The sequence below is a fragment of the Sorghum bicolor genome, chromosome 5, assembly GCF_000003195.3.
Source record: "Sorghum bicolor cultivar BTx623 chromosome 5, Sorghum_bicolor_NCBIv3, whole genome shotgun sequence".
NCBI classification, from domain to species: Eukaryota; Viridiplantae; Streptophyta; class Magnoliopsida; order Poales; family Poaceae; genus Sorghum; species Sorghum bicolor.
Window position 1 is genome coordinate 1518443 of NC_012874.2, and position 12596 is coordinate 1531038.

Here is a 12596-nt window from a genome sequence, read left to right on the forward strand (position 1 = left end):
AGATGTTTGATGGAAGTCGATATGTTTGCTTCGCTACTATCGTCCCTCTTTCTTTGTGCTCACCTATAATTTCTTATGTATTGCACAAATTTCAAATCAAATAACCGTTTCTACTTTTTTTCGCCATATTTGCTTATAACCCTTGAATATTAGTCTTCCCAACGACTTGTAGGCTTGTGTAAAGAAGAAGAGGAGGACAAACGCAACTAGCTAGCATCTTCTCCTCCTTGTTGAAATGGACCTTGTTTAGTTCACTCCAAATCCAAAAACTTTTCAAGATTTTTCGTCACATTGAATCTTGGGGCACATGCATGAAGCATTAGATATAGATGAAAACAAAAACTAATTACATAGTTTGTCTGTAAATCACGAGATAAATCTTTTGAGCCTAGTTAGTCTATATATAATTAAATAATATTTGTCAAATAAAAACGAAAATGCTACACTACCAAAATCCGAGGATTTCGAAACTAAACAAGGCCTGGATCCGTCGTTCGCCAAGAGAGAGGCAGTAATGATGAAGCAACTGCCCAAGATATCACGACAAACTAGAGTTAGCTCATCCATAAAGAAGTAGGAATGAAATATAGTGTTATAATAAGTAAATAAAGCTCGTGATAATTCTTTGAAAAAGATAAAGAAATGTGGACCCATTAAAATCTATTAGTTCAATTATTATTATATTTCATCGAAATTATCAAAGCCCTAACCTTTTGTACGGTATGGCTTATAATGTAGCTAACCAAGCTCTCACATCGTGGTCCATGGCAGCTTTGGCATGATAGCCATTTTTAGTTGTGCCAAGCAGAATCTATGGCATGACCGCTCATTCGAAGAAAGACGGCAAATAGGGCATGGGAAGCCGTAGAGCATGAAAGATGGCAGTAGATGATGCAATCGGAGGAGGAGAAGAATTTGAAAAGAATAAAAAGTTAGCGCCTGGCACATGTGAAAATATATATAATCCGAAGATTCACTAAATCATTTTACTATAACCCTAGTTGAGCACCATGTATTTTCTTGGAAAATAAAATTTCGTCATTCTAGTTTTGCTTCTACTCGATTATGCTTGATATTCTCTTATTGATGTCGATCTATTTGCTTCACTATTATTGTCGCCTCATTATTTGTGCTCACATATACTTTCCTACGTATTCCATAATTATCAAATCGTTAGAGTGTTTCTACCAATTTTATCATCATCTTTGTCCATAACTCTTGAATATTATGGGTATAGTGAAATCATAATGAAGATCCTTAAATCTTCCCAGCAGCTTTTAGGCATGTGTAAAAAAGAGGAAGAGAAGGACAAAAAAGCAAGTAGCCAACTCCACCTCTGCCTCCGCCTCCTCCTCTGCCTCCTCGTTGTCGGGTTGTCGTAGATACGACATTGACTAAGAGAGAGGCATATGATGAAGCAACGGCTGAAGATGTCACGACAAACTAGAGTTACTTCATCCATAAAGAAGTAGGAATCCAATGTTGTGAGCAATGGTGGATCTAGCAATAAGACGGGGTGGGATCAAGCTCCCTTACTCAAAGCATGAAACCCAACCAAAGGCTCCCCCTCCCCACGGACGGGCTCCTCCCTCTTTAAATTGGTACCTATAAAATGTTGGAAGAAATGTCTAGATATGAAAGACAATGGGAGAAGTAGATAACGATCTTTTGAAAAAAATATCAAGAGATGAAGGAAGAAATGTGAATCAATATTGACATATATCTCTTGGGTTATATGCTTATTTTTGTACGGCTTCGTGGACTTTGGCCGTGTTTGGATACTCTAGTTTGGCTAGAGGATAGAGTTAGTTTCTAGCCCAAGACTAATTCTGAACTAGCTCTAGCTGAAGACATATTTGGATGCAAGGGTTAGAATGACAATAAATGCGGCGGATCGGTCCGGGAAGAGGATAATCTCGATTCCGTGCGGCTTGAGTTGGAGAAAAAAAAAAGAATTGATATGGGCCCCACTAGAACTAGCCCAAATAATCACCCCTTTTAGGGGATAGTTTTTTTGGTGGGCTAGTTGCAAAAAACTAACTTTAGCCCTCTTGTTTGGCTACTTTTAGACTAATTGAGCATAAATTAGCACAAACTAGCTCTAGCCCCTGGATCCAAACAGGGCCTTTGTCTCTTTTCTTTACTTTAGACCCATTAAAATCTAATATTTTAATATCTTATCTAAATCATCAAGATCTAACCCTTGTGTATAGTATAGCCCATAATGTAGCTATCACATCATGGTCCATGACAGCTTTGGCATGATAGCCATTTAGTCATGTGCCATATACCATGGGGAGGCCAACGGGCCAAACGAAATCCGTGGTATGACCACTCATTCGACCACTTCAAAACCCATGGTATGCCAAAAAGGGGACAATATTATTGACAGTATGTTGGAACGATGCATGCTTTATGATGATCATGCTGACTTCTCCCACCCCTACGGTATATATTGATCATTTGAAATTGTTGTTTTCGGAATATGTTGATCATTTTTACTTACCATTTTTGCCATGGACAAAGAGGCCAAGGGATGATCTTGGAGTAATTAAAGAAAAGATAGGTATGTGCATCTCCTGTCACTAACGGCACAATAGATTGTAGATACAGGTTTGTAATAGTTGGCTTACTGAGATTTTTGGAGATTTGTTTCAGTGCATGCTACAAAGTAGTAGTACAAGGTACTAGGAACATGAGCAGAGGGATCCACCACTTCCCAAAGATACCTCTTGGTGAATGACCATTTCGTTGACAAGGTTAGAGCAACTCCAACAGCTTTGCTATTCTTATTACGGAGGTCTTTTAGAACTTTTATAGTAGAAAAATAGGCTCCAACAGATGTGCTATTTGGTTTTGTAAAATAGAAAGTTTGCTATCCCTTGATTTTCGTTGGCCATATATAGCCAACCACTGGCACTAGCTATCTGATAGCAAGGCTGTTGTAAACCTCTTTTTTTTTAAGAAATTATCTATTTTATAAAATAGCTAAACATTAAAATTTAGCTACTCATTTTAGCCAAGCTCTTGGAGATGCTCTTATGGGCATAAAAGTTAAGCCCATGACATCCGATTTATGTTATTTTTTTAAGGCAAATATTTATTCCAAAAACTCATGCATGTCTCGTGAACAATCATATAAACATTTTCAAACGCCATGTGAGAATGTCCCAAAAGTAGGCAAAATGCCGTGTATTCATGACTAAATTAATCCATCAAAGAAAAATATCACTGCACTCAATTTGTTTTCTACTGCTCAAATGTTTTGCATTTCCAACTCCTTATTCGTTCATTCCTAATGCAAAACATGAAGAATTATTCTTGGTCAACAGAAGACAAAATATGCCACCCCATCCACCATTGCGATCAACATATTTACATTAACCTCTATGAGGAAACAATTGGACAACATGGGTCCACCATTCTAACTATTTTGTGCAAGAACCAAAAAAGGAAAAGGTAAAAGACGATTCGAGCCTGAACCTACTGATGGTTAATTGATGTTGGGCGCTGCAGGCTTTGGTGAAGTGGAGACTGTTTCTCAAGGGCAACGGGTGGGAGTGACGCAGCGGCCTCAACGGCCACGGTTAATCGAGGGCAGGCAGTTGGACGTGGGCATGCAGCAGGCCAGCAGCACCCTCAATGAACGCGGACAGCAGCAAGCACCTGTCACAAAGTTTGTAAAAAGGGTGTGTCAAATTTCTCTCCCACACATGATGACAAGATGCTACAAAAACAGATAAAATGCAAGCAATAGAAAATAAATAGATGCTTTATAAAATGCAGGTGCAAGCTTGTGCAGAGAAAAAGAAATAAAGCACATGGGGTTTCTCAAAGAGTAGCAGCCATACTTTGAATCGCTGGCTGCTCAGTCTCCACTTCTTTGTTGTCTAATATATGTGCTGCTTGTCGACTTTTGTAATCCAGAAAAGACATTTCACTGACTTTGATTGTCGGTGTCCCAATCGAATGCAGCGTTCGATAAATGAAAACTGAATATATTCTGATAATTAGAACTGGACAACTTGTCATGCTTCATAAATGTTGTTCTGGTTCTCTCTTTTTCTTTCAAAGGGACTGTTCCGGTTCTTGCTTTTTCTTTCAAAGGCACTGTTCTGATTCTCTGGTGCCTTGTGTCTGCGTTCACTCTGACTATATCAACCATGATCGTTCCTGGAATTGGTACAAACAAACAAATTTGATTATGAAAATGAATTTAGAAAAACGAAATTAGAGTGTTGCAGTTCTGGGTTCCTTAATCCAATTAGCACAACAAATTAGTATAAGTATAGTTTTACCTAACTGCATTCTTCCTAATCTACACAAATTCAATAAATCTGATAATCCGCAGCACAGCGATTTTACACCTAAAACTTAATCTTCAGGAATTTACATGATGACTGATGAGCAGCAAGGAGATATACCAATTCTTTTTGCGGATTTGATCCTCTAAAGTAATACTTTCCAGGCAATAAAACATGCAAAAATCATACTGATTAATTCAAGAGCACATGTTTTAGTAGAGAAGCAACAAGGGGTTACCTATATCCTCGTATTGCATTGAACACAAATATAGCGTGAAGAATGAAGTTGAAACACATGAAAATTCAGTTTGCAGCAAGCCAGGACTAAACTGATGGAAATGTCACATCATTTTGAGAAGAAGACTTATAGACAATCGTTAGCCTATATGAGTATATATCCTACATATCAACTGGTATAGCCTGCACAATGCAGTAACATGATCCAGAATAAAAATATTTTCTTCATTAATTTCATTGAGGTCATGATGTATGAATATGATATGAGTATAACCAACACAATTAGGGCAGAGAAATTAGGATACTAAATTAACAAACAGATCTATCTGGTTTTTCTGGAAAGCTAATTGCTGATTATCAGAATACAAAGACATTACATCTCAGCTCTAAGCCTGCAGCATTCTATATCATATGGATTGCAAAAATGCATTGTTTTCCAAAAGATTGATGTTAAAATGTTACAGGAGAAATTTTACATGGTATGCATAGGTAAAACTCTACCTGTACATCAGTCGACAAGCGGCGGGTTCTCAGAGCCGACCCAGCTGCAGGCAGTGTCTTTCAGCACGCCTCGTTGTTTCATCATCTCCCTAACATCGTGCACGCCTTCCCACTTCCCAGCTGCTGCAAGTGTGTTGGAAAACGCCATGTAGGCACCTGGTCTCCCCTTGCGGCTCAGCTCAAAGACCTCCCTTGATGCAATGTTGGCCATGTCCATATCCCCGTGCAGTGTAGCCGCCCCAAGCAACGCGGTCCACACATCAGAGTTTGGCCTCACTGGTATACCTCTGACGAAATCATAGGCCTGCCGCACGCTTCCGAATCTACCCAGCAAGTCCACCATGCAAGCATAGTGTTCCATCCGTGGCTGCAGCAAGTACTCACTCTCCATGCTCTGGAAAGCCTCCTGGCCCTGAGACAGCAGCCCAGCGTGTGCACACGCTGACAGAATGCTCAAGAAGGTGGCGTGGTTCGGCCTCACATCTCGCCGCTCTCGCATTTCGGCGAACAGCTGAAGGGCCTCCTCAGAGAGGCCGTTCTTCCCATACCCGTCGATCATCGAAGTCCAGGTGATCACATTCCTCTCTGGCATCTGGTTGAAGATCCTACGGCCGTCTTCCACCCGGCCACACTTGGCATACATGTCTACCAGAGCACTTCCAACTTTGATGTCCAAGACTAGGCCGCTCTTCATCCCCTGGCAATGCACCTGCTCGCCAAGCTCTGGCGAAGACAAGAGTGAGCAGGCCCCGAGCACGCTCACAAATGTCGATACCGTGGGCCGAAACCCTGCTTGCTGCATCGCCTTGAACACCTCAAGCGAGCCCTCTGCCGTATCCTCTGTCTTGCTGTACCCTTCCACCATGGCGTTGTATGCGACGACGTCCTTCCCCTCCATCTCCTCGAATATCGCCTCGGCGTCCTCGAACAGGCCTTCATTCATGCACCCGACGACCAGGGCCGTGGAGCACACCACGCTCCGCACGGGCATGGCGCCGTGCACCCGGCGTGCGTACGCAAGCGACCCGCTCTTCACGTAGGCGTCCACCAGGGCCGCGAACAGGATCTCGTCGGACTGTGCGACGGACCTCAGCACGCGCGCGTGGACCTCCCTGGCCACGACGCCCGGCAGAGCCAGCGCCGCGGACAGCTTCAGCGCCATAGACAGGGCGAAGACGTCCAGCCGCCCCGTGGACGCCGCGAGCCGCCGCACGACCCCGAGCGCCTCCGCGGGGCGGCCCCGCCGGAAGTATCCCGCGACGAGGTAGTTGTGCGCGGCGCGGGTCGGGGTCCGCATCCCGTCGAACACGGCGCGGGCGTTGTGGAGGGAGCCGCACCGGAGGTGCAGCACGAGGAGCTTGACGGAGAGGTCAGCGCTTCCCGTAAGGCCTGACGCGAGGAGCTGCGCGTGGAGCGTCTGCGCCTCGGCCCGCGGCGGGGACGCGTCGATGAGGCCCTGCACCGCGGCCGCGAGCGCGGCGGCTGTGCGGAGGTGGCGTGGGACGCGCGGTGCCAGCGAGCCAGCGCACGGGTGGGTCGCGGGGGCCCTGTTTCTCTGAGGCTGAGCTGACATTTCTGGACCCTGCTCGTCTGTTTCTCTCAGCTGGCACGGAGGCTCGTCGCCGGCCGGCGGGCGTCGCGGCGGCGCGGTAGTGTCAGGGCGACGCACACGCAGGGGATAATTGGGTTGTTGGGCCGTATGGGCCAACCGGCCACATTGGTATCGGCCGACGTATTACGTGTTTACTGCAATTTTTGCTTAAGAACGTAGTATTTACTGTAAACAACTTCAAATTAAAAACTTTTCAACTATAAATCGATTTATAAGTTTAACTTTTGTAATTTCATTTCTCATGAATAATTAAATTTGATTCGTCTTTGATGGAAAAAAAATCAATTCCTAAATTTATCTTGAATCAAATATTTTAAGTTTGATCAAATTTATAAAAAAAAGTGTTAAGAAATTAATATCATTAGATACTATAATAAGATATTTATTTGTGTCATAAATATTTATAGCTATTTTTCTGTAAATTGAATCAAACATGAAAAAAAAATTGACTTATGACAACTCTTTTTGAACGGAAACTTAAAACAACTCTAGAAGTTGATTTATTGAAGGACTGAGGGTTTACGAAGTTGTAGATCTTATTAAGCTCTACACTTTTTTTATATAAAACATAACTCATCTTCATCCAACTTCATATGCAAAAGCTATAAATTATTTTTAGATAACTATTAAGGTTTGTGGTACTAGCAGGATAGTCAGGTGTATAATGTCATTTTTAACTTATCTCTCATAGTCTCATCTACTCCTAGAAAATCATATTTTTAATATTCATAGTGTCCAGGTGTCAATTACTATGATTAAATAGTATGTTTTAGCAAAAAAGAAAAATAAAATATTACTATTAATAGGGTGTTTGGTTGGGGTTGTTAAAGTTTAACAGATAGTATTTTTGTTTTATTTGATAATTATTATCCAATCATGGACTAAGTAGGCTTAAAAGATTCCTCTTGCAAATTACTTTCTAACCATATTTTAAGTTTTGTAAATAGTCTATATTTATTCAGGCATCAACGTCCTTGATTACCAAAAGAAAAATCTGGTGCATGCGTGTGAAGAAATAAGAGAAAGGGACCACAGGAGCCGCAGCCGAAAACGACGTGGTAGGTCTGATGCACGCATGTGCAAAACTGTGCACGGGTGGCTTGGGTGCTTCTCGCTCGCCTGCAACTGCACTGCATGCCTCGATCGGGCAGCTAAGGTGCAGAAGCAGCTCTGCAGCAGCTGGACACTGAGCTCCCTCGTCGTCGTCGTCGTCGTCGTCGTCGTCCCCGGCCGGCCGGGGACAGCAGCCTGGAGCCCTGGAGGCAAAGCGTGTGTGTGTGTGTGTGTGACGGCACATGGAGGGGAGGCCCGTGGCCATGAAGAAAGCTGCTGGCAAAGGAAAATGGGGTGGACAGCCACAGGCAGGCGGGAAAGATTGATACACCAGCAACAGACGACCAAGATCTTGTGCTCTGCTACCTTGGAATTAGCAAAAGCTACCACGCCGGAGCCAAAGCATCATACAGTACAGTATCCTGCATGTCTACTTTGGAATTACTGTAGCTTGCAGTTGCTGCCTGTTGCATCACGCAGGCCTGTAGAAGAATACAGTTAGCAACTGTCGGAGGAGGATCAACTTTCTCTCTCTCTCTTTTTAATTATATGTGTTCGTTAATCCCTGCCACGTTCGTTGGTGGGGCCTTGCTTTGTTGGTGAAAAATTTTAAGTTTAGCTACTGTAATATTTTCGTTTGTATTTGATACTTCCTCCATCCCAAATTGTAAGTCATTTCAAGAATCTTGGAGAGTCAAATTTTTCTAAGTTTGACCAAATTTATATTATAAAATAATAATTATTATGGTACTGACTAAGTATCATTAGATTCTTTCTTAATTATGTTTCCATAGTATATTCACTTAACGTTATAAATCTTAGTATTTTTCTCTATAATTTTGGTCAAACGTGAAAATGCTTTGACTTTCCAAGATTCTTGAAATGACTTACAATTTGGGATGGAGGGAGTAATTATTATTTAGTTATAAATTAATTACGTTCAAAAGATTCGTCTCGCAAATTATAAAAAAACCGTGTAATTAATTTTTTTTAATTTATATTTTAATATTTTAGATTTGATGTGACAGGAAATAAGGCCTTGTTTAGTTCTAAAATTTTTTGGAAAATCGACATTGTAGCACTTTCGTTTTTATTTGATAAATATTGTCCGATCATAGACTAACTAGGCTCAAAAGATTCGTCTCGTCAATTCCGACCAAACTGTGCAATTAGTTTTTATTTTTTGTCTATATTTAATACTCCATGCATGCGTCTAAAGATTTGATGTGACGGAGAATCTGAAAAATTTTACAAAATTTTTTGAAACTAAACAAGGCCTAACACAAGGCCCCCAACAGCAGTACGGTGTACTTACTGCAATGATATCTGCTGCATGCCTGTGTGGTGTGACGAGCAAAGCAAAGGTGTTAGAGCTGTCAGCTGTGCTGTTGTGGTGATAAAAAGTGAAAAGGGGAGGCGGCATGAATGGGAATGTCCTGCACCCGGCAATGCAGTGACAGTTGGGAATTGAAGGAGGTCTCAGCTGATCAGTTGAGCCCACGAGTGCACGCAGGCTCATCGCATCATCACGCATCGATCTGCAGATCTCACCTTGACATGTCATGTCATTAGCGTGCTACTAGTTCGACGATGAACACGGTCACATACCTGCCTTATGTTCTTGACATGAACATCAACTGAACCAGCCGGTGAAGTTTACTTATTTCTCACTGCTACTTAGGCCTTGTTTCCGAAAATATTTTAGATTTCGGTATTGTAGCATTTCCGTTTTTATTTGACAAATATTATCTAATTACAGACTAATTAGGCTTAAAAGATTCATCTCGTGATTCACAAGCAAACTGTGCTATTAGTTTTTGTTTTCATCTATATTTAATGCTTCATACATGTGCCGCAAAATTCGATGTGACAGATAATCTTGAAAAGTTTTTGGTTTTTGGGTGAACTAAACAAGGCCTTGCATTGCATCAATAATTAAAATACTGTGGTAACTAACCTTTCAATAAACTAATGGTCATCCCGAGAAGCACGTACTGCATGCATGATCACATCGTACTATAGTAGAGTGCTCCGTATAATTCCAAGGCACGATCGAGATATACTGTATGATGTACTACCTGCTTAATTACCTGCTGCCATCAAAGGCACATGGTTACAAGTTTTAAGACTCCTTGGGATGCGTTGTTTTATTTGTTTAGCAGCCTGCTGCGCTGCTGATGATATCATTGTTAACTAGTACAGTAGTATATAGACGTATAGTAGGTTTGTTATCTTAGTTCGAGCCAAAGTTCTTCATCGGATCGGAGTTTTTTTTTCAAAAAAAAAAAGATCGATTGATTCCTTGTTATTTTGCATCCAGGGGCACGCTCGATCACCTACGACAGGACAAAAGCTCAACTCCTCTGTGTTGTGTTTTTCCTCGTCTGTTCATCAGTTCGGTCCCGCACCTATAGCTAGAGCACGCATCATGGGCAAAGCATAGCACATGCAAAGCATCAGGCACAACAGAGCCTTTGATTGACTGCAGATCGAGTCGTTTCTCGTTTGTCGAAACAGCAAAAGCAAACAACCAAGGCCTTGTTTAGTTACATGAAAATTTTGCAAAATTTTTCACATTCTCCGTCACATCGAATTTTTAGACACATGCATGGAGTATTAAATATAAACGAAAATAAAAACTAATTGCACAGTTTGGTCGGAATTGACGAGACGAATCTTTTGAGTCTAGTTAGTCCATAATTGGATAATATTTGTCAAATACAAACGAAAGTTCTACAGTGTCGATTTCCCAAAATTTTTCGGAACTAAACAAGGCCCAACTATTACAGTCAATATAGGGCAACTCAAATAATTTATATTTTCTATAGCTAAACAATGATAAAATACACGTTGTCTGAATAACCACAAAAATTAGACACCTAACATATTGAAAGTGATTAAAACAACGATATATGTGTTAGTGTATTTTTTTGTCAGATTGCTAGTGTTTTTCATTCCTCATCTTTTTTTAGCGTGCCATAACAACCAGTTTATCTATGAATGCTGGGAAGAGTAGAGAAGATGAGTAAAAGGGGTAGTACAATGCTCATTACAATCATTCTACTCGGTGAAATGTGTTAGGTTTAGTCCCGCGTCAAAAACTAATGATAGCCGAGCATAATATATAAGGTGGGACAACCCTCACTGCTTGAGGCCAAACGTATGCGTCTGCTGACTGAAGCTAAGCGATCGTGTCACTATAATGTAAATAAAACCCTGAGTGTCCATTGAATCTCTGTCAACATAGCTCTCCCCTCTCATGCACGTACACTAAGGGGGTATTTGGCACAGCTCCTTACGAAGAGGCACCTATGTTTTTTTACTCAAAAACGGTTTCTTTAGAAAAACGTTTGGCAGAGCTAGCTCCTCTGGAGGAATCGGAGCCGAAGAGAAGTCCTACCAAACAGACCCTAACTAAGCATCAGTTATCCTACTTGAGGGTGGTATACTGGTATCCTCGCTCGTTCTCCCCCCTTGTGTTTGTGTCGTTGCACATAGTACTTCTACAGTTCTAGTAGATACTCCTCATCTGCATCACATCTACCGAATAAACTCTATCTTGTAACTTGCGATCACAAACAAAAAAAAAATTGTACAATGTCATAAAAGCAAGAATGATATGCTTCTGAGTACTAGTAGATAAACTTGGCATGGCCTTCAATGTACATCACTTTTGCTTCGAAACTCTGAAAGCACGAATGATGTGAGCTTCCTTGCCTTCAATGTACATCATTTTTGAAAGGCTGAATGTAGAAAATTGAACATCCCACCCATACTCTCCTTGAGGTGGGACACCCACAGCGAAGACGAAATTCAGATAGAAGGGCATGCAATATATATATATATATATATATATATATATTGGCAAATAATAGTTGAATTATTGGTACCTTTAAGAGGCACAGGAAATGAAGAAAAAATTGCTGATACTGTAATGCATGATTGAGGCCGGATCTCATATCATGTGCAGAGCCCGGCCCACCAGCAACCACAAAAGGTAAACCTCATGTCAAAATCACACACAACAAGCACGTTCAGACGATTCTTAAAAAAAAAAAAAAAAAGGCACGTTCAGACATGGCATATCCATGCCGACGTGTGAGATGATCGGTGATGCGTCAGAACTAGCAGTGGGGTCTTCTCGTCTTGTCCCACACCTTGAACCGTAATGTCCCAGCATCCATCCATCTGCCCGTCAGTACCACTAATTGTGGCCTTTTGTTCAACTAAGAGCAAATCAAGGACGCATACGGATGTGAACTGTCGAAGATGACAAGAACAACTTCAGAATTTGGCTTCATGACATATTGTACACGTAGATAGCACGGAAAAGTTGCAAGTTTTCTTGCGAATTGTACCCTGTAATACAAGGGAAACGACAAGCGATTACCCAAACAGAAGAAACAATGGAGCACCGATCTACTCAGCCGTTGCCACGCATGAACAGCACCGCACCCATAAACTAGGGGACGACAAGTCGACAAGTGTCCTAATCCAAGATCAAAGCGAAACCAACGTTTGTTGGCACGCAAATCAGCCAGTGGACCAGGCACAGTAAAGGTTTGCTCGCAAGAGAGCAAGAACAGGCAGCAGCCCCAGCACCAGATGTGTGTGTGTGTGTGTGCACCCTGCTGGATGCATGCAGATCACAGGTAGCACATCTCTTTCCATCCGCGACAAGGCGTAGCAAGCAAGCAGCAGGCCCAGCTGATCGGCAGCAACCATTTGTCAGAATTCAGTTAATTCACCAGATCCCATATCGTATCATCAGATCAGATCCCAACGTGTCACCAACCCACGTTCGGTTCATCCAGCCAGCCAGGTGTACCATCTGTCTGTCGCTGTTGCCATCGCCGACAACGGACAGTCCATATGTTCATTCATTCAGT

General features: G+C 42.0%; 1 protein-coding gene across 1 annotated transcript; it reads right to left on the reverse strand.

Moving 5' to 3' along the window:
- Positions 3169-6760, reverse strand: LOC8083029 (pentatricopeptide repeat-containing protein At1g28690, mitochondrial). Its single transcript, XM_002450127.2, has 3 exons — positions 5043-6760; positions 3852-4173; positions 3169-3666 (listed from the first exon to the last, which is right to left on the reverse strand). Exon 1 carries the CDS (start codon positions 6613-6615, stop codon positions 5050-5052), a length of 1566 nt encoding a protein of 521 aa, XP_002450172.1. The 5' UTR covers positions 6616-6760; the 3' UTR covers positions 3169-3666; positions 3852-4173; positions 5043-5049.